This window comes from Stegodyphus dumicola, chromosome 3 (genome assembly GCF_044657685.1).
Source record: "Stegodyphus dumicola isolate Sdum_Otavi_A_Nest chromosome 3, ASM4465768v1".
Taxonomy (NCBI): Eukaryota; Metazoa; Arthropoda; class Arachnida; order Araneae; family Eresidae; genus Stegodyphus; species Stegodyphus dumicola.
The window spans coordinates 215,464,524-215,487,863 of NC_140770.1; the positions used below are offsets into that span (position 1 = coordinate 215,464,524).

The following is a 23,340-nucleotide window of genomic DNA, read 5'->3' on the forward strand; positions in this document are numbered from 1 at the left end:
AATTCCTGTTGGCTCAAGATATTGCAGATCCTCAGATGTTTTGTAGATGGCAGCATGTTCTCCCAAACACGAAACCAACTGAACATGTCTGGAGCATCCTCAGGAGATGAGTTGCTTATCATTTTGTCTTTCTCCCAGACACAATTCAGCCCCTGGAAACTACTTTTCTGTAGGAGATGGAGAGAATATCCCAGTCATACTTTGATCCTCTCATAAGTATGCAAAATGGGCTCACCAGCCACTGAGCGGTAAAGTCTCTGAACACTGGTAGTTTGGTCCAAGGTTTGAATTTCGTGAACAGGCTGGCTGCATGGGTGTTTTCGTGGTTTTCCTCATGTGTAATGTATATATGAGCCAGTTTCCCTTAGAACATCCTCCACTAAGGCATCCCTCCACTTAGGCCCCTTGAGACTTTGCCATAATCACATACACCAACACCATAAGTATGCAATATTACTTTTGGTCAGGGGAAATTATGCTCCTTATTAGAATTATTTTTATCTGAGAAATTACATTTGTTTCTTTGTTTTTATGAGAGAAAATTGTGCAAAAATGCATTCCTATTGTATACAGAAGGTGACATTAGTAATTTTTCTATGTATCTCATAATTTAAGTTCAGTAATTCCAAAACTTTTAACACATAATTTATTCCCGTTTCCCCAGTATATTCTAATCCATATTCCAATATGAAAAACCACACTGAAAACCATAAAAGCTAGATAAACAGATAAAAAAGGGTACATGACTTGATTATGGTAAAGGGAACTCAGGCTACTGTCTACAGGAAGATGATTTTACGGCAGATATGCATGAGGAAAACAATGCAAATTTCATATTGAATAGCTAACAGAATTCAAGGTAAACTGCCAGATTTTTCTCAGATTTATCCACTTGCCACTAATCAGCTTGCTTGAATGAAAGAATGTGAATGAAAACATGATTATTTTAAGTACAAAGTCAGATCAAATCAAAATTAAGAACTTCTCATATTAAAGACAATTAAATTAAAAAAAAAATCACTAAGTAGAGGAATGCACTCAGATTATAAAACAACAAAATTTAAATACGGTGGAACTGGAAGTATAAGCAGCTTGAATAATCAAAAACTTAATTAATAGAGATTACATTTTAAAGTATGTCAAATTTTCTGAAATTGTTTATTTAGAATTCTAAAAACACATGCCCAAAACACGTGCATATCATTATTAACACTTTAACAAATTCTTTTATTAGTATAAAAATTTATATTTTTCTATTCAATAAATAATCCATGAAATATTTTATTTCATATTCATTAAAAATTCAGAAGAAATGACCTTCCTCAAAACTTACTTGTGAAATTGAATCATTTTGTAACATTTCTTGCATGCATTTTTTATGGGACAATTTTTATTGGGGGGGGGGGTTCTGTTACCCTTTTATGGAAATCCTACAACTCTATCAGCCACTGTATAATAATAATGTCCATGTTTGCTGAATAAAAGATCTGCAGGAGAGATTTAAGTCTTCAGCATGACTAATTTTCACAAAGTATCCATTTCTATTTCATCATCATCACTGCAATTTTTATTTTTTTCTTGATCGGCAAAGTGAATGACGTTTTTCGCCAGTCAAAACTTCAAAATTTGGTTTTTTGTTTTCTACGTTATCAATTTCAAAACATTACCTTTAGCAATGTTTTTGCTTCCCAACGGTTTGTGTTATTTTGACCAATCAGTGACAAGAAAGACTAAATCATACAGAAATAATTCGCAAATGTTGCTGATTTTTATTACACTCTTTATAATGTTACTGTATTTACCAAACAATTTCTTAAAACTGATCAAAGGCCCATTTAATACAGTTTTTACTGTATAGAAAGCAGTTAAAGTTTAAAAATAATGCAATAAACTACTGCAAAAGGGGGAAAAAAAATCTTCAGACAACACCACGAATGCATCAAGCTATCAGAGAGCACTCCACACTGTCAGAGAAAAATCCATTGTGTGGGAGACTTAAAATTATGATATAAATATGCAATTATTTATTACTGACCTATGGGTTTATTAAGACATATTCTACCATGGCATAAGTGTAAAATAGAAAGCATCATTTTGCTACTAGTCAATAGCCATGATTTAATAATAGCATTAAACCATGATTTAAGATAAAAGATTCAAAGCAGGCTTCTTAAACTTTTTTCAATCACGACCCCTTTTTATCATTGAGATTTTTTCGCAACCCCATAATATTTACAAAAATTTTGTGGGATCCCCATAAGCATTGCATAAATCAGACACACTGTGAGTGAAACTGTCAATTTTTTCTCTTGTACTGTAATAAACTATTGCAGTTTTAGGTCATTAACTTTAATTTCTAATTTTAAGACATAGAACAATGTGAAAATTTTAAATAAGTAACAGGCAAAATAACAGCGTCAAGTGCAAAGCAAGAAAAATGAACATTTATATTATAAAAAGAATGCATCAAAATGTTTTCATTTTTTCTCTGTCTTATCTTTATCTATTTTCAGATACACTGTGTATTTGGTAAATGTAAAATTATTGTATTCAGTTAAAGAAATATCAAAACTGCTAAAATTTTTGGTGACCCCCATGGGAGTCACGACCAACAGTTTAAGAAACTCTGATTTAAAGCATAAAAATTTTGAATACTCAACTGCATGCCCTTTTGCCCCAAGTGGTATAACTTTAAGTTGATCTATTAAGGCTGAGTAAAAGAGGTGAATAAATGTTAAGAGTAAGAGTCCACATAAATCTAATGATGTTATGCTGCTTTTAATTGATAAATTCATGAAGTTTTCATATTATCTTTCCTATGTGCTGCATAATGGATGAAGCTTATAGCACATTTTGTTCTAAAAAAAAAAACATTGTGCTGACTATAAACAACTACTAAGTATTAGAAGCAGAATTTTAATATTTATCAATTTGTCACATAGTAATTTATCTGAGAACGAAATCCATGGCAAACTGTGAGAGAATGCTGAAATGCACACTTAGAGAACTGGATACTGAATATTGTTACGTTCGTACGGGGGTTTGTGAGAATTTGGAGTGAATAATCACGATACTACTTGATGAAGTATTGAAACTCACTTTATTGGCCAGTATTGTCAGGACAGCTCCAAAACACTTTTTTACAGTCGTTGATGAACTACTATAAACAGGCTGACACGATCAGCGACACAGCCTCCAGGTTATCAGGCTATCACGGTGGAGACAGCTTCACGGCAGAGCACTAGAGTACAGCTCGAGACTCCTTCAGTGCACTCGACGACCCACTCGACACTTGCTGCCCGGCCTGTCAACTCGATCAACTCCGCATGGACTAACTCGAGACACACTAATCTCACACTCTAGACGAGGCACACACTCTATGACTGACTATCAGCTCACCAGATGAGGTGCACACTAACTGATTGCGGACCAGCAGGGTTTATATAGCTTTCGTCTGGTGTTCGAGAACATTTTGGGCTAAACCGGTAAGAATTCGTTCCAGAAGGTTCTCCATCCGTCCATGGGATATCCCCAATTTTGTCGCCAAATGTGGCAACCCTGCATTATCTTGCCATTTTATGGCAACCCTAAAACTGCTTTGCGGGGAAGCTATCTCACCGCGCCTATACATTTCGTAACACTGCTCCCTCCCAAGGACTGCACGTCCCAGGCAGCACAACCCTTGGTCAGAAGCCAAATTTGATACAATCAAATCGCTTTAAAACATACAAATAACATAACTAAAGAAACAAATATTTACACTATGTATAAGTTACACACATAAATTAAACACATCACAATTTTAAATTATACAAATTAAAGTTAAGAAGGAATTTCAGTCTTTTCATTAAGTTATATCCGGATCAAATAATTTTCCACTGCAGTTCTCAGATGCATTTCTGTTTTGCATATCACAATCTGATGATATAGTTCTTTCAGACTTTTCATTCACAGGAAGATCTGAAACAGTTTGTTCACCACTCTGTAGTTCATTCGCAGCATGCATACAGTTCACCTCGGTATTTTCAGCAGCTAGTACATGTTCATTTTCCAGCGTTTCCTGGAAACCAGCTCCAAATTCTGCATCAGAATCATGAACGGAGCCCGATACTTTACAAGCAGAAGTATCCGGGTTTAGAATCAAGTCCTTGTCTGCAAAATCTGCACTATGAGACGCACACATAGTTTGCGAAATGAGTCAATTTTCTCGCAATACTGGAGCATTCTGCGTTAGTTGTACATCAGCTTCTTCCATCTCAGCATCACATGAACTTTCAGATGTTTCAATACTTGCTAACTGCGGCTTCGTAACTTCACTATCAGTTTTGACGAACTTAACAGTTGCATTTTCATTTTCTTCCACCTCAGGCACTTGAGAATCAAAAGCTTCTTTCCCGTCTTCAATTTTTCGTTCTTTTTCTTTAATCCCATTAGATGTTTCTTCCTTAATTTCTTGATCTTTCTCAGACAATTCATTAGCTACTTTCTTCTTTTCTTCATCCTTTGATTCTTCAGATGCCACTTCTCTCATTTCCACATCATCTTTTATGGCTCCAGTTTTTTCTGCAAGCTCAACTTTCAGCTGTTGGAGTTGCTCTCGTGCCTGTTCTCGGCCGGCTTTCATTTCTGCTCGTCGAGCTTTCTTCTCTTCCAGTCTGGCTTTCATCTCTGTCAATCCGGTTTTGATCTCAGCTGTCTTGTCTTTATATCCAACTTTTATCTCATCATTTACGGCTTTTATCTCAGCATATCCAGCCTTCAACTCCTTCTGTCTGGCTCTGATCTCAGCTAAGAAGTCCATCAAAGTCTTCATCTCGTCCGCCATGGCTTTCCTCTGCAGGCGGGTCACTGGCATATCCCACTTCTGACACCAGTTGTTATGTTCGTACAGGGGTTCGTGAGGATTTGGAGTGAATAATGTCAATACTACTTGATGAAGTATTGAAACACACTTTATTGACCAGTACTGTCAGGACAGCTCCAAAACACACTTTTACAGTCATCAATGAACTACTATAAACAGGCTGATACGATCAGCGACACAGCCTCCAGGTTATCAGGCTGTCATGGTGGAGACAGCTTCATGGCAAAGCACTAGAGTATAGCTCCTGACTCTGCCTGGTCGTTCTCGGAACTCCACGTACTCTCGAGACTCTCCATGCTACAACTCCCTATGCACTCGACAACACACAAAGCACGGCTCCTGACTCTGCGGTTCAGTCGTTCTCCGGAACTCAACACGCTTTCTCGATGATGCACTAACCACGATACACTATGAGACTCCTTCGGTGCACTCGATGACCCACTCAGCACTCGCTGCCCGACCTGTCAACTCGATCGATTCCGCAAAGACTGACTTGAGACAAACTATCTCACACTCTAAACGAGGCACACACACTATGACTGACTATCAGCTCGCCAAACGAAGCGCACACTAACTGACTGCAGACCAGCAGGGTTTATATAGCTTTCGGCTGGTGTTCGAGAACATTCTAGCATGGCATATCTGCTATTTTGTCGCCAAATGAGCGATTTCTCACCAAATGAGGCAACGCTGCATTATATTACCATTTTATGGCAACCTTAAAACTGCTTTGCGGGGGAGCTATCTCACCACGCATGTTACATTTTGTAACAGTATAATATGCATCAGATTTTTGGCAACTTTTCAGATTAACTGATTAGGTACAGGAGGGATATCTGCCTACGATCAGGTACACTGCGGGGGGAAGTATACAGTTCTACATCTCACGTTCTACTGGGCTGATTGATGAAATTCAAATTGAGTTTTCTATGTATCGAAAGTGCGACTTAGGATATATATTAGATTTATATACAGTCAAAAGTCTTTAATCCGGACTCGTCAGGACTTCGGCGATTCCGGATTATAGATCATGAATTTAAATCTGCTAAGATGGCATGCAGAAATTATAAAATTAAAAATATGAAACCATAATTTATGAAATAAAGAGCAATTATGATCTAAAGGGTATCAAAATTTACACCAAAAAAAGCTTAATATTTATTTGTTTACTTTATTACACATTTCTTTCAACGCACGCATGCGTAAAGCTTACATTACGCAAAGTCGAAATTAGAAAATTGCAACCAGAAAACTATTTGATGTATAATCGTGATATTTATAATGAATTTCATTTAAATCATATCAAAGACAGAGTACATCAAGATGAAATACTACATTTAGTAATGAATTATAAGCCGAATACAATAAAAACATCTGCCCTGAAGATAAGGATAGTGCTGACAGATCAACTTCCAGTTCATTGCCCGTCGCGACGTTCCCCTCCCCCGCAGAGCAGCATGAAATTGATAAACAGATTTCGGAATGGTTAGAGAAACAAACGATATGCCTTTATCCACTTTTTGCATCAATTCCACTTTTTGTTTGATGGACATCGAAACATGCTTTCGCTTTGTAGATCCTTTGGCAGCTCCAGAATCGGAAATTCTTTTTGACATAATCGAAAGTTCAAGCTTACTTTTATGAAATTGCTCTAACAGTCTGCAAAAAATAATAAGCCGGATCCAATTCGAAGATTAAGGAACAATGCAATCTGCAACATTAACTGAAATAGATAATTTTGGATTAGTTTATACCGTCCACCTTAAACACGCATGCGTAAACATCACATGCGCATTAGCAAACGCGTTTCTGCGTAAACACGTTTGTAGCTTTGAAGTCTGGATTATAGATCATTCCGGATTATGGATGTCCAGATTAAAGACTTTTGACTGTATAGCATTATTCTAACATAAGTATTTTGACACAAAATCAGAGTGTCACAGTTTTTTTTTTCATATTTCAATTCTACGACTCAAATTATGTCTAGATATGAAATTTTTAAATTTTTGGTGAGATATTTATGGAGAAATTCAAAAATTTATCTTCGCGAATTTTTTTTCAGTTTGCAGCAAGAATAATTTACTTGGCGAACTTCTTAATTTATAGCAACCTATTTTTCTTTGTCTTTTTTCTTCGTGCACGAGGGTGGGAAAAAGTCATCGTTCATACTTTCAAATAATTTTAACAAAGTGCGTACATGATATTTTCATTATTATCGCTTATAATAAATACACCAAAATGTAAATTCTTGTATATCATGAGAAATTTGGAAAAAAAAACTCTAATTTTTTGCAGGTGTGCTCTGAAATACATCTACTACTATATCTAGATTGATGTTAAAAATGTTGTAAGAAATTTTATGTGGAAATATATTTTAATCACCAAAGAGGGCGTAAATTTTTCATGATGTATACTTCTTGTTCTTGGATCTGGCACCGCCAGTTGAATGTGTGTTAGACATGAATAAACTTTTGAGTTTAGAAACCTGATTTGTAGTGTTCATGTATCTTGATGTTATGTGTGATTCGAGTTAGTGTTTTTTGAACTAAGATATCTTGCAATTCTTGACAGTTAATACAATATTTTATATTTTTGGCACCCAACGTGGGGCACGAACAATTTTTTTTATTTAGAATGCGGTGTTTTTTGTGTTACTGAAAAATTATTCCTTTGCACTGAACGTGGCAGGATCAACGTTCGGAATACGTGTGAATGTGTTTCACCAGGAAAGTGAGTTCCTAAATTTGAATTATACCATTTGAAGCCTGCACCAGGTAACAGAATAAAAATTACTTTTGTTGTTATTATGGCAGACGATATTATTAAATTGAAAGCTACTAGAAAGTTTTTACTTACTTCTAAACATTCTGCGTTAAAAGAAATTAATGAAAAAACATTGGATTGTTTCAAAGGGGATGTGTCTGAAATTGAGAAAGAATGTAATACTGTGTTAGAGTATGATGAAAAAATAAGTTTATGTATTTTTAGGCTAAAAAGAAACTTAATTTAAATTCTCAGATAGTGAGCATTGAAAGTGAATCGCCTGGTAACCAAACTGCTGCCGTAAAGGTCGAAAACAAAACTAACATTCGATTACCTAAAATTTCAATTCCTAAATATTATGGTGATCCTAGTTTATTTTTGGAATTTTATAATTCCTTTGAAAATGCTGTTGGTAATAATAATGAGTTAACAAAGGTCGAGAAGTTTACCTATCTTAAATCCTTACTCGCAGGACCTGCTTTAAGTGCAGTATCCAGGTTTGCACTATCTAATGAAAATTATGACACTTCTATAAGTTTAATTCAAGAAAGATTTGGACAAACAGATTTGGCAATATCTTCGCACATGAATAAACTCTTGAATCTTGAACCGGTTAGGAGTTCGTCCAATGTGAAAGCACTAAGAACACTATACGATTCCTGTGAAATCAATATAAGAAGCTTAAATTCATCGGGTATTGTGTCGGAAGCTTACGGAACCCTTTTAGGACCTGTTATTTTAAAACTTTTACCAGACGATATGAATCTGGAGTTTAACAGAAAAAGAAACTCTAAACAGCAATATAGCCTAACAGAACTTCTCGAATTCATTAGATTGGAAGTTGAGAGTCGGGAAGCTTCTAATTTAATAATAAACTCAAAGAAAAGGGACACAAATTACGGTGTTAAGCAGAATAAAAATAATTACTTAAAAGGGGCAAGTGTTCTTACTGCTTCGGCATTAGCTACAGTGACTAAGCCGTATTGTTTCTATTGTAATCAAAATACACATGATGTAGGAAAATGTGAGAAAACTAATGAGCAAAAAAGAGCGATATTAAAATACCATGGACGTTGTTACAGATGTTTTAAGAGAGGTCATGTAGCTTCCAGATGTAAAATGAAACTTCAACCTTGTGAGTTGTGTAATGGTTTAAATCATAATAAGCTATTTTGTAAAAATATTCTTCCTAAAGTGGAAGCAGTTTCAGATGTTAAACAGAAAGTAGTTACAGTATCAGATTCTAAGCAGAATGTAGTTGCATCCCTGTCGTTTAACTCTGAGACTGTTTCTGAAACTGCTGATAAAGGTGTATATTTACAAAGTTGCACTGTTAACGCTTCAGATACAGATAATACTAGAAGCCAAATAGTAAAAATCTTAATTGATGGTGGATCACAGAGGTCATTTATTAGATCTGATTTGGCTAAAGAACTAAAATTAAGGACTTTAAGGAAAGAAAGGTTATATATTTATTCATTTGGGCATAGCCAAGGTAGACTAATAGAATATAATGTTGTTCAAATTACCCTGAAAAGTATGCATTTCCCTAATGACTCAATCACTATTGAAGCTCTTGTTACAGATACAATTTCTGGAGCGATTATAAAAATTCCCTTCAAAAACATTTTAGAAATATTAAAATCAGAAAATCTAAAATTAGCCGATAGTGGTGAAGCAGCTGAAATAAAAATATTGTTAGGATCTGATTCATGTTTGGAAGTGCAAACAGGTGAAAAGAAAAGAGTAACTAATAAATTATTTGTGGTGTCTTCTATATTTGGTTGGTCCTTAGTTGGATCTTTAGAAGGTGATCAGTCTAGTGCCTGTATTTTTACAACTAGTGCTTCTCATTGCTTGAAGGAAGATAATAATTCAGTTAATGACTGTTTGCGAAGGTTTTGGAGTCTAGACCATTTGGGTTTAGAGGAGAATGAGAATCCTGACGATAAATCAGTCATTGAGAAATTTGAAAAAGAATTGCATTTTACTAATGGTAGATATGTAGCTCGTTTGTTATGGAAATCACATCATGCAAACTTGTGTAATAATTTAGAAAATTCCAAGCGATGTCTAGTATCTTTGGTTAATAAACTAAAAATTGATGAATGGCTTAATGCGAATTATGATAGCATAATAAACGAACAGTTAAAAAATGAATTAATTGAAGAGTGCGAAATTGAAAGTTGTGATAGTAGTAAAGTGTATTACATGCCACATGCTCCAGTTGTAAGAAAAAATGTATCAAAAACTAAAGTCCGTATCGTGTTTGACGCATCTTCGAAGTGTAATGGGGTATCTCTGAACAATTGTTTGATGCCTGGCCCAAATTTGAATCCTTCTGTTTTGGACTTGATATTGCGGTTCAGGCAATACAAACATGCGTTCTCAGCAGACATTGAAAAGGCCTTCTCCAGATTGGAATATCTGAAATTGATAGAGATGTATTACGGTTTTTAAACTTTGATAATAATTACAATTTGAAACATTATAGAATGACTCGCGTTCCTTTCGGTGTATCATGTAGCCCTTTCATTCTGGCGTGCACTATAAAAAAGCATATAAAGAAAATAGAGTTAGAAAATCCAGATATTTTTGAGATGTTGAACCGTTCGATCTACGTAAATGATGTTTTCTATGGTGCAGATTCTGTGGAACAGGCTTTTAAGTTAAGTACTGGAGCCTATTGCGTGCTTAAAGATGCCGGAATGAATTTGCGTCAGTTTAATACAAATTCCGAGAAACTAAAGAAACTTTGGGATGATTGTGGAATAATTAAATCAGAAAATGAACTAAATAGTTCTTTAAAAGTATTAGGGCTTAACTGGTGTACGAGTAAAGATGTAATTTTCTTGAACATAGACAACTTGTGCGAAACATTAAATAGTTGTAGAAAAACCACAAAAAGAAATATATTAAAGGTGACTTCTACTATTTTTGATCCAATAGGTTTCTTGGCGCCATTTGTATTACGTGCAAAATTGATAATGCAAAACCTTTGGCAGTTGGGTTTAGAATTTGACGAAGTTCCAACTGAATGTAAGCAGTTGTGGTCCGAGTGGAGCGGTGAAATTGAAAAGTTAAAGAAATTTGAAATTTCTCGAGAATATTTCCCCGGCAAATTGAATCAAAATAAGGATATCGAACTTCATTTATTTTGTGATGCATGTATTAAAGCGTATGGTTCAGTTGCATATTTTAGGTCAGTTGAAGAAGGACAGGTAGCATTCATTATGGCAAAATCTAGAATTGCGCCAATAAAACAAAAACTCACACTTCCAAGGTTAGAGTTGCTAGGAGCATTAACATCAGCAAGACTTGCTAAACATTTAAAAGAGCTGTTTTCAATTCATGAAGAAAATATTTATCTGTGGACTGAGAGTATGATAGTGGTTCACTGGATTCATACTGGATAACGATGGAAAATGTTTGTAAAAAATCGAGTATCTGAAATGCAATCATTAACTCGCTCAAATAACTGGAGACATTGTAATGGGAAGTCCAATCCAGCAGACATTTTATCTCGAGGATGTTCAGCCGAATATTTGTTGTCTTCAAGATTATGGCAGTCTGGACCAGACTGGTTAGTTGAATCAGTGAGTGCTTGGCCTAGTAAATTTATCGTGACAACAGAGTTTTCTGATGCTGAATTAGAGCACAAAAAAGTGTATAAATGATACGACAATACTACCGTCTATTGCAGAAAAATCTAATTCTCTGTTGAATCTTGAAAATTATAGTAAATTAATTAGAGCTATTAGAGTAACTGCATGGATATTTAGGTTTATTTACAATCTGACAAATAAAACTGACAAGAAAACCGGACCCTTGATAGCGGAAGAACTTTTTGCCGCAGAATTATATTTGATAAAAGAAGTTCAATATGAACATTTTTCTGATGAAATTAATAGTTTAAAGTCGGGACAATTGATCTCAAAACACTCAAACATTTATGAACTAAATCCTTTTCTAAGTGGGAAAAGAGTTTTGTTAGTAGGAGGAAGACTACAAAAATCAACTTTAAGTTTTCATGAAAAGCATCCTATAATTATTCCTTCAAAAACTCATTTTACAGATCTTCTAGTAAGTGATGCACATGAACGAGTTCTTCATACAGGTGTAGCTAGTACTCTCATGTTCCTCCGTGAAAAGTATTTGATAATTAGATCCAGACAAAATGTGAAACGTGTTATAAGAAACTGTGTACTGTGTTAGCGTTATAATTCCTGACCGATGCGACCAGTCATAGCACTATTACCTCCATCTAGAGTTAGAGTGCTAAGAGTATTAATATTGTGTGACAGTATATTTCCTTACTGAAATTGTAATCGTAATGCTACTAATGTTGTATCTATTTTATTTAATTGCTATTTAAAGTACTGCATATTTAATATTTAAAGAAATGTATATATTAGAAAATTTTAAGGTTGTAGAAATTTATGTGTATTTAAAAATTTAATTTAATTCTGAAAAAAAAAAAAGACAGGTTTCTTGTAATAATGTTAGTATTTTAGTTGAATTATGATAATCTTGATATTGAAATCATTTGTTTAATATTATCTTGAGTTATATAAATTCTTGATTTAAATCCTGATGCTTGAACAGGAATGTTATAATAATAATTCTTGATGAAATTTACTTGATATTCTTGAAACATATGGTAAGTTTTACATGTTCTTGATATTTCTGTGACATTTCTTTATTACAAAACTTGAATTTGTATTGAAATGCATAATGATTCTTGAAAATGTTCATGTAACACTGATAATCTTGATTGTTCTGAACTACAGTTCAGCTGGGCCCAGTGTATAAGAAATTTTATGTGGAAAAATATATTTTAATTGCCAAAGAGGGCATAAATTTTTCATGATGTATACTTCTTGTTCTTGGATCTGGCACCACCAGTTGAATGTGTGTTAGACATGAATAAACTTGGGAGTTTAGAAACCTGATTTGTAGTGTTCATGTATCTTGATGATATGTGTGATTCGAATTAGTGTTTTTTGAACTAAGATATCTTGCAATTCTTGACAGTTAATATAATATTTTATAAATGTTACAGTACAAAAAGTTTTTCTGAAAAATTTATAAAAATTTAAAAATACAAATTTTCAAAATAAATCATAAAAAATTGGTGGATTTTGTTTGGAATAAACCTAAATTTCAAAATATGAAAAGAAGAATCAAGTAAGTTTAATAAAAAAGAGATATTAATAAATATATATCAAATTCAATTAACATTGAGGAGCTAAAATTTTGAGAGCTAATTTTTTAAAAATTACTCAGGCAATTTTTACATGACTTCGCAGTTTTTCATAATGTGAGCCATAAAATCGAAATATGGTAAAAAAATGGCATTTCATTTCAGAAAAAGTTCAATTATGCATCAATACCTATAGTAGAACAATGCTATATATACATTTAATGTATATTCTAAGTTGCGCTTTTGAGACATGAAAAGCACAAGTTGAATTTTGTCAATCACCCCAATAGAACAGGAGATATTGAACTGTCCCCCCCTTTTTTTTTGGTGCAGTGTTTAGTATTTTTTGTTACTTAACAAATTTCTAGTGTGTCTTTGCAACAATAGATGGCGCTACTGCCTCATGATTGAACTATGGTTGCTAAGGTAACAAACCTGGCAAGTATGTGATTTATGGTTTTTTTTTTTTTTTTTTTTTTTTTTTTAAATTATTGCTACAGTGCTTTGAGTGATTGTGTGCATATAATGCTGTGTCTTCACGTGGACGGCATTTCTTCTATTTCAAAGTGTTATGTAAAAAATAAATAAATATTACAGTCCGTGTTGCATTGAATCTACCTGAATATTATTTCATTCAGTCGTTCTCGCCTTTAAATTAAATCTGACTCCATTCTATAACATTTGAATAGAAACATTTTTAAATAAACAATTGCATTTTCTTACTTTGATAAAGTTAGTATTTATTATAGTATTTATTGTTATTCATAATGGCTGACTTGAAACCAGTTTTAACTGAAAAGAAAGTTCTAAAAAGCAATATAACAATGTTTAAAGGCAGGGTAAATTTGAATTTATAACAAGCAGAAATTTTAGAGGTAACATTGTTTGAAACAAAACTAAATGCTTTTAACAGTGAACTTTGCTCTATTTCGAGGAAATTTTTTTGTTGTGTCCCGAAAAAGATTGTGATACATTCATTACGGAACAAAAAACAATACAAAAAACTTTAGATGAATTATGGATTACTATAAATAAAAAGTTACAGAAACTTTCCAGTGCTTCTGTTATCGAAACAATTAGTGTAGCAAAAGTAAATCTATCTGACGTTCGATTACCAAAATTAGAACTTACTTCCTTTACAGGGGAAAATATAGAAGAGTGGATCAGTTTTTATGATCTTTTAAAGGCAAGTATAGATAACAATCCGAATATTTCTACATGTCAGAAGTTTCAATATTTAAAGGCTTCTAGTAAAAAAAAAAAAGGCTCTCTATTATTGAGTCTATTCCAATTTCTGATGCTAATTATGATATCGCCTTGCAACTTTTACATGAATGTTATCCTAGTAAAAGAGAATTAACTAATGCATTAATCCATAAAACATTTAATTTGCCAAATGTTTCTGATTCAGTTCAAGCTATTTTACATTGTGTTGATGTAGTGAATGAATGTGTACCTTCCTTGAGAACTCTTCAGCTACAAGTTTCTGATCTTTTTGATGTTCTTTTTGTTTATCTGATAACTGAGAAATTAGATAAAAACATAAAACTTTGGTGGGAAAGAACCTTGAAAAAAGATGAATTAGGTACTTTAGATAATTTACTCGAATTTCTGAAAGACCACGCTATTAACTTCAGAATAGCAGAGACCAATCTAAAGATTTTAGGAAATTTTCTACTTCTAAAGTAACTTCTTTAATGTCGAGTAAAAACAGTTGCATAATCTGCAAGGAAGATAATTTTCTTCACAAATGTGGTAGGTTTTCAAACTTAACTGTCCAAAAAAGAATTGAATTTGTTAAGAAAAACAAACTTTGTTTTAATTGTTTATCTTCTCAGCCTCATTTAGTGAAAAATTATCGTAGTTTACATAAATGTATGACGTGTAAGTCATACTGTTCATCATACTGTTCTTCATTTTGATCGAAATCCCAAAACTAGTGAAAATGAGAAACCAAAACAAACGTCCTTACTCTCCCCCAGTGCTGAAGTGTGTTCTTACCAAAGAATGAAGTTGTTCAAATGCCACAACATGCACAGGACAATTTAGTTCTAAAGGTAAAGCAAAACATATTTTACTGTGTACTGCTGTCATTAAAGTTGGTGATTCCAATGGTAAAGCCATCCCTAGCAGGGTTCTACTAGACTGTGGCAGTGAAGCCAGCTTCATAAGTGAAGAGTATTCAAGTTAGGTAGACTTAACAAAAAAAATCAAATTAGTTCGTACAACACTGTAACAAGTGAAGAAGTGGAATTGATCTTTACCCCGCACTTTGAGTCAAACTCCAAATTTTGAACATATGCATTCGTGATTCCAAAGATAACTCCAGATGATTTAGTCTTGGCTGATCGTATGTTCTATGAAAGATAAACCTATTGATATTTTGTTAGGTGTAAATGTATTTTTTACTATTCTTTAAGGGAGACATCATAAAGAGAGGACAATCATTACCCTTTGCAATTTGTTCTCAGTTGGTTTGGATCATATCTAAGAACACTATTACTGATGGTTCAAATCTAACTACCACTTATATAGTGAATAATCTTCAGTTGAATACAAACGAATTAATTGAAAGATTTTGGTCTTTAGACTCCATTTCTGAAAATAAAAATAGTGAAGATCAAGAATGTGAAGAATTCTTTAAAACAACACACTTCCAAGATCAAAATGGTCATTATGTAGTGAAACTTCCATTCAAAGATTACCCTTCAAAGTTGAGTAATTCTAAAGATCTTGCTTTACAAAGATTTAAATCTTTAGAGAGAAGATCCCCTGATACATAGGAGATGTATAAACAATTCATGAAGGACTACTTGAATCTCAGGCACATGAAACCAGTTCGTAGTACAGAGTCCCCAAGTCAGGCATACCACATGCCACATCATGCAGTAATTAAGGAATTTAGCTCTACAAGCAAAATACATGTGGTTTTTAATGCTACTTGTAAGTCTTCATCAGGATTATCTCTTAAGGACATATTGATGACAGGTCCTAGAAAACAAGAAAAGCTGTTTCCAGTTTTGATCAAATTCAGATGTTACCCAGTAGTTGTCACAGCTGATATCATGAAAATGTATAGATAAATTCTAGTTAATGAAGAGGATAGAGACTTTCAAAGGAATTTCGACTTAAAACTGTCACATATAGCACTGCCTCCGCTCTGTATTTGGTTACTCGCTGTTTGTACCAACTTGCATACGATGAGCAGAATAACTATCTTTTAGATTTGAAGGCTGTACTTCAAAACTTTCTTGTAGATGATTGTTTGGAAGGTGCGCAACACTGAAGAGTGCAAAACTGTAGTAAATCAACATGGAGGATTTCATCTGCATAAATGGTCATCCAATGACTTGCCAGTGTTAGAGAATATACCCAAGAAGTCGAGAAATGATCCTGAGGCAATGACAATTCAAGACGATAGCTCAATCAAAGTTTTAGGAATTAATTGGAATCCCCGAGAAGACTACTTTAACTTTTCCGTGTTTATTTTTGGAGAAAAGTTTAAATACACTAAAAGAGATATCCTTTCTGATTTAGCGAAAATATTTGACCAATTGGGTTGGCTAGCTCCTTGTATTATTTATGTCAAGGTCTTGACACGAGACATGTGGAAACTCTGTTTATCATGGGATGAGCCTGTTAGTGATGAGATTGCTAACAAATGGAAGAGTTTTTGAAGGTATTTACATCTTATTCAACTTTAAAATTACCAAGATTTGTTTTGATTCCTGACGTAAACTAAATTGATATTTGTGCTTTTTGTGATGCCTCCGAGAAAGGCTAATGTGCAGCAATTTATTTGCATTCAGTGTCACGTAATTTGGAAATTAAAGTCTCACACTTAACATAAAACGAGAGTTGCTCCTCTGAAGGTGCAATCACTACCACAATTAGAGTTATGCACCGCAGTTTTGTTAGTGAATTTACTTAAAGCAGTGTTAGAACATTTAGAATTTCTTATAAGTAATGTTTTGGCCTGGACAGATTCAACTATTGTACTGTCCTGGATGTCTACAGAACCATACCATTGGGTTCCCTTTGTTGCAAACTGTGTTGCCAAAATACAGAACACAATTCATAATCTAAGGTGAAACTATATCAATGGAAAGCTGAACCCAGCTGATTCAGGTACAAGAGGAATGTTTCCAGCCAAATTTCTGAATTGTGAGCGAGGGACCTATTTGATTATATTCACAAGATTTCAAAAAATGTCCCGACAGCGAACATCTTTGTGCTGATGTAGATTATGAAGGACTTCGTAGAGAAGAGAGAAAAAAATGCCATTTCAGTATCTTGTACAGTAAAGGAAAATGACATTTATAAATGGTATTCATCTTTGACAAAATTACGTCGTATAGTTGCTTTATGCCCAAGATTCATTTACAACTGTCGAAACTCCTCTGAAAATCGTTTGAGAGGTTTTTATGACAACCGATGAGCTTCGATTGGCTACAAAAACAGTGATAAAAAATTTCCAAGAATTTTATTTTCCTCAAGAGCTCTCTTGTTTAAAAATATCGAGAGAATTAAAAAGTGTGAGCTATCGAGTAATACAATTAACTTCCTTCCTTGATGAAGAAGGCGTCATTCAAGTAGGCGACTGCTTAAAACATGCAAACGTTCTTGAAAATCGCAAACATCCTATTTTGCTTCCAAAGGAAGGCCATGTCACTAATTTCATCGTAACTCTTTACCATGTCAATTATTTACATGCTAGTCAAGAGTTATTGATAAGCACTTTATGAATGCAGTTTCGGATTCTTTCGGTGAGAAGCGTAGTGAAAAAGATAATTCACAGATGTATTCTTTGTATTAGAAATCGAGGCAAGACTCTGACCCCGATAATGGGCGATTCACCCTCACAAAGAGTTCAACCATATAGACATTTTGCTGTCACTGGTGTTAGTTATGATGGTCCATATTCAATTAAGTTCCAAGTTGGAAGAAGAGCTAAAACTTTCAAGTGTTATGTATCCGTTTTTGTGTCTCAACAAAAGCTGTACATTTGAAGTTAGTCAGTGATCTATCAACTTCAACATTTTTAGCAGCTCTAAAAAGACGATGCAAACCATCTGAAATTTTGAGTGACTGTGCGACTAACTTCAAAGGTGCTAGTAAGGAACTGAAGGAGATTTATAAAAATGCAGCTTGCATTGAGAAAAGCAAGGAAGTATGTAACTACATTACCTCAGAAGATATAACTTGGTTATTTAATCCTCTGAAATCTCCTCACTTCGGTGGCTTGTGGGAATCTAATGTGAAGTTCATGAAATTTCATCTTAAACAAGTAGAAAAGATTCACACTTTTAACTTACAAGGAATTTTTAACAGTGCTTACACAAGTGGAAGCGTGTATGAATTCCCATCTCCTATGTATGATGTCTAGTGATCCAAACGACTTTAGTGCATTGACTCCAGGTCATTTTCTGATTGGAGCCCCTTTGCTTGCCATTTCTGAATCTGACTCGAGTGATGCAAAATCTTCAAGACTTATACGCTGGTCTCTAGTTCAACAGACTGTGCAACATTTTTAAAAACGATGTTGTGCAGAATATTTAACAACCCTTCAATAATGTGCTAAGTGGTTTTGTGCATCTTCAAATCTAAAATGTGGTAATTTAGTTCTGATCAAAAACGAACAACTGCCTCCAAACCAATGGAAAATTGGAAGAATTGCCTTAATTCATCTAGGCAATGATAAAAAAGTTTGAGTGGCTAAGTCCATACAGCCACAGGTGATTTCAAACGAGCTGTTACTAAATTGTGTCTTATCCCCCAATCATGACTAATTTGAACTATCAACACTGACTTTTCTCATATCATTGAACTTTAATTTTAGTTTAATTTTCAGTTAATTTTTTTGTTAATGTTATTATGTGTGCTTTAACTATTTCTCTTAAGTATTAACCCTCAGAAGGCTTAAAGGCCGGGGGGCTATGTTTAGTATTTTTTGTTACCCAAAAAATTTCTATTGTGCGGTTGCTATGGTAACGAACCTTGCAAATATGTGATTTATGTGCTCTATTCTTCTTCTTCTTTTTTTCATTGCTACAGGGCCTTGAGTGATATGTGCATATAATGCTGGGTAGTCACATGGACGGCATTTCTTCCATTTCAAAGTGTTATATAAAATACATAAGTATTATAGTCTGCTTTCTTTTTGTAAACTTATTCTTAATCACACAGTGTACATGAGGGGATCTGCCTAGAGGAGGAATTTTTGGAGGACAAAGTGAAACTGTTCATATTCATGTTACAAGAGGTGAAAATCAGGATAATTCCCATGCAGTCACACAGCCTATGAGCTGCTCTTTGGTCCCTTATTTGTGTCTTCGAGAGGTATGTTATTATTTGAATCCTTAAATCCAATTCTCTTGTAACAAACAGTTTTGTTTTTAAAATAATATAAAAGACATTTTTTTCAGCACTAAAATGGCTAAATTATGATAAAAAAATTCACTCAGGTGCTATTTAGTTTTTTGGAAACAGAAATAAATGCACTCAAGGATAAAAATGAAGTAATTTTAAAGGGACAGAAAAATCATTCCAAATTCCCAGTTCTGGAGTAGAAATGCATTGCTAAATATCTAGAAAAGCAAGTAAAAAAAAAAAAAAAAAAAAACTTTTTAAGTTTATGCTGTACTTTAAATAAAACTATGAATGTCAAAAATTTTTAACTTACCATTTCCATTAACAAATCCTGGGTAAGAAATGAATCATGAGCTATGCTGTAAATCATCTGCATTGGTCTGCCATATTCATGAGGCCTGTGCTAAAATATTATTCAAGCATAAGAATAAGGACAAGATTATATACTCTGCAATATTTCAGGTAATTTTTTTGAACATATAATTAATAAAAAACGTTTAAGGTATTTAAAAGACATTGAAAATATGTTACTTTAAGTAATCTATATTAACTTTTATCATTTTTTACGGTAGAATTTCTGATCTCCTCATATATTTCTAATAAGTTATTTAATCTGATTACTTTTTTAAAACTCTCCTTTAAATTATAACAATTTAAGTGGTTTAATAAGATTGATTTAAAGTTTTATTTAAGTTCTTTACTATTATACTGGATTTACAGAGCTTTTTAAAGATTTAAATAATTTTCTTAATTTTCTAAAAAACCTCTGCACTGAAATAGTGTACACTACATAATGATATTAAATTTCAGTATTTTAAAATCTGAAACCTAAATTATAATGGTAAATGACTCATATACAGGGTGAACAGGAAATGCCATTCGTCTTTAAATAACTAGTGAACACAGCCAGATACAGTGTTTCAAATACAATGATATAATGAAGTTACAATGCTGAAGCCCGTAGTAAAAAAGGAACCATTCTCTCCAAAGTAACCCCAGCTGCAGTGTTCCCTATTGTAAGATTTAAAAATGTAGCAATCCTATCTCAAAAACTTTGAAAGATATGGGAAAACATTAATCTCAGACTTATAGAAGATTCAATATAAAGTATTACACATATCCATGTTGCATATCAGAGGTCAGTTTCACTTACATTATTCTAGAATGCATTTAAGGAAGGACTAATTAGAAAAAGAGGCATCTAATATAAATATCATACTTATTTATTAAACAATAAAGAATTTTGCTGTTTGTACATAATGTACGTAATTTTTCCTATATTTCCATTTTTTGCCTCTTATGCAGTTTTATGATTGACGTTTATCATTCAGTATGAGCCTGTTTGATGTTGGAACAGCAGAGTTCCAGATTCGAAAGTACTGCCGCAAATTTTCCACTCTACTTTGATAAATGTGCTTCACATAATATATAAGAAGTCTTACTTTAATTTCTAGCAACTTTAATGGCAGGACAAGTTGCATACATTTATATTATTTGCAAATGATGGTTAGAAACAAAAGCAAATGCCCATTTGAGTGACAGGTGTTTGAAATAGAGTCTGCAAGTGTCTGGGGTGCTGTGACTGCAGAAAACCAAAGATCCCATTTCAAAATTGAAAGTTTTAAGACGACTAAACTGAAATGAAGATTTGATGATAAAAGTAAAAGATTTCTGTCTTGAATAATTTGATGAAATACTGGCTAGAGACTTTGAACCAGTCTTTTTGAACCTGTCCAATGAAGAAGTTCCCATGATCCCCAAAATTTCAACATGAAAGGTGAATCAAATGATGACCTCTGCTTAGAATTACTAAGGTATCATTTCAGAAAATAAACTGAGCTGGAAAAAGAGTAAAAGCAGTATCTTATTGTGAATGGCTCTGAAAATTACGAAGAATGCCCCAAAACTATCTGTCCTGCTTAGTGATGAACATTTTGAATGTTAATGCACATCCGTATATGAGAAGGTAGGGAGAGATTTGCTTATTAAGTGAAATACTTTATTTACCTTATCAACCATACAGTCTGTACATTATATCCATCAGACCTTATATACTTTTCCTGTTTCTAAAGAACCCAAGTGTAGATTGTGTCTTTTCTCCCAGAAAGAGGTTTTTAAAATGAATTACTCAAGGCATCACCAACTAATGAAAAGTAATACCCTGTAAGAAACAGCAAGTCTTCCAAGACAAGACATAACAAAAGGCTGTAAGGAGAAACTGCCTGAAATATAATAAAATGTAAGAGCAAAATAACGATTAGAATGCATTATTTTTTAAACGATCTTTCATATACCTTTTGCATTGTCCTACCGTCTGTTACCTACTTTAAAAGAACACAACCATTATAATTCACAGAAATGGAATTACTTATCATTGTGTTTGTTACTCTGATGATTAATAGAACAGTTTGAAACCAGAAATTAAATTATTAATTAGCAAAAGGAACATGTTGTTGCATGATTTCTACTTGGAAATGCAATTGCATTTCAAAGGTAAATTACTCCTTATTGCAGGCAAATTGCATCTAAGGGACAAAAGAGATTTGAGAGGTGCAATTTGGACACGCAATGCTGTATAACTTTTTAATTAATTCCCCTCCCACATCTGTCTTAGTTCTCCAGATAGGACCCCTAAATTTTGATTTTTTCTGGCAGAGGCTGCAGAAACTGGTATTATTTTGCATAGCATGGTTCTTTTACTGCTGCTGGTTATTACATTCATAGTGCCAGCTGACTGTTCACCAATTCATTAGAGAAAAAATGAATTTCTTTTTCATTCTGTATATTTTTGAGAATTTATTAAACAATAAAGAATTATTTATTAAACAATAAACAACTTATTTATTAAACAATAAAGAATTATTTATTAAACAATAAACAAATTTATTAAACAATAAAGAATTTTGCTGTTTGTACATAATGCACATAATTTTTCCTATATTTCCATTTTTTTGCCTCTTATGCAGTTTTATGATTGACGTTTATCATTCAGTATGAGACTGTTTGATGTTGGAACAGCAGAGTTCCAGATTCGAAAGTACTGCCACAAATTTTCCAGTCTACTTTGATAAATGTGCTTCACATAATATATAAGAAGTCTTACTTTAATTTCTAGCAACTTTAATGGCAGGACAAGTTGCATACATTTATATTATTTGCAAATGAAGGTTGGAGACAAAAGCAAATGCCCATTTGAGTGACAGGTGTTTGAAATAGCATCTGCAAGTGTCTGGGGTGCTGTGACTGCAGAAAACCAAAGATCGCATTTCAAAATTGAAAGTTTTAAGACGACTAATCAGTAATTAGAGTCAACTAATCAGTAATTAGACATTTTGTTAGAAATTCCTTTTTTATATTGGTTTTCTTATTAAAATTCATTTAGCTATATCTTGCAGTTTATGAGAAAATGAACTTACTTCTGGTGGTGGCATAACCCAGTATGCAAGATAATCAGCTTCCATAGAAGGTCTCTGCGTATCATATGGAGCTGAAAGTACACATTCTTTTATTCAAAATCTCTCAGTCCAAAATTACTTGTACAAAACATTATTTGAATTTAATATAACGCATTAATATCATGTTTAACATAAATTGTAATTTTTATAATCTGTATAATAAAATCAAGAAAAGTAATATTGATAACTAAAATAGAAGGTATAATATAACTAAAATAGAAGGTACCATATTCATAGTAATAAAAATATCTAAGAAACAAATATATTAGTTTTATATAACTAATAAATAAAGGTAATTTAATTCTCTATAAGATAATAGAATATACATATTACTTAAAAAAGGGGGGCAAGCAGGAGGAAGTTGAATTTTTTGACTAATATTAAACTAGAGTTCTTATGTAGAAGATGACCCATATTCATAGTAATAAAAATATCTAAGAAACAAATATATTAGTTTTATATAACTAATAAATAAAGGTAATTTAATTCTCTATAAGATAATAGAATATACATATTACTTAAAAAAGGGGGGCAAGCAGGAGGAAGTTGAATTTTTTGACTAATATTAAACTAGAGTTAAAATAATTATTTACCTATATACCAGGGGTGGCCAACAAGTTGATCGCCTATATATCGGCGATGCAATAATCGCAAGGCTAATTTTGGTCAATCATCGATGGCTCGCA

At 33.2% G+C, this 23,340-nt stretch overlaps 1 protein-coding gene across 2 annotated transcripts in view; it reads right to left on the bottom strand.

The window, feature by feature from the left end:
- LOC118181479 (MPN domain-containing protein) overlaps positions 1-23,340 on the bottom strand; it is a 101,227-nt gene that overhangs the window by 8,696 nt on the left and 69,191 nt on the right. The window contains exons 12-14 of one of the 2 annotated variants that reach the window (XM_035350627.2): positions 22,616-22,686; positions 19,513-19,602; positions 19,267-19,417 (exon numbers count right to left, since the gene is read on the bottom strand). In XM_035350627.2, the coding sequence (XP_035206518.1) occupies positions 19,355-19,417; positions 19,513-19,602; positions 22,616-22,686 (224 nt within the window). In that variant the 3' untranslated portion in view covers positions 19,267-19,354. Of the gene's footprint in view, positions 1-19,266; positions 19,418-19,512; positions 19,603-22,615; positions 22,687-23,340 lie in introns of those variants that run through there. The other variant, XM_035350626.2, reaches the window with a different exon arrangement.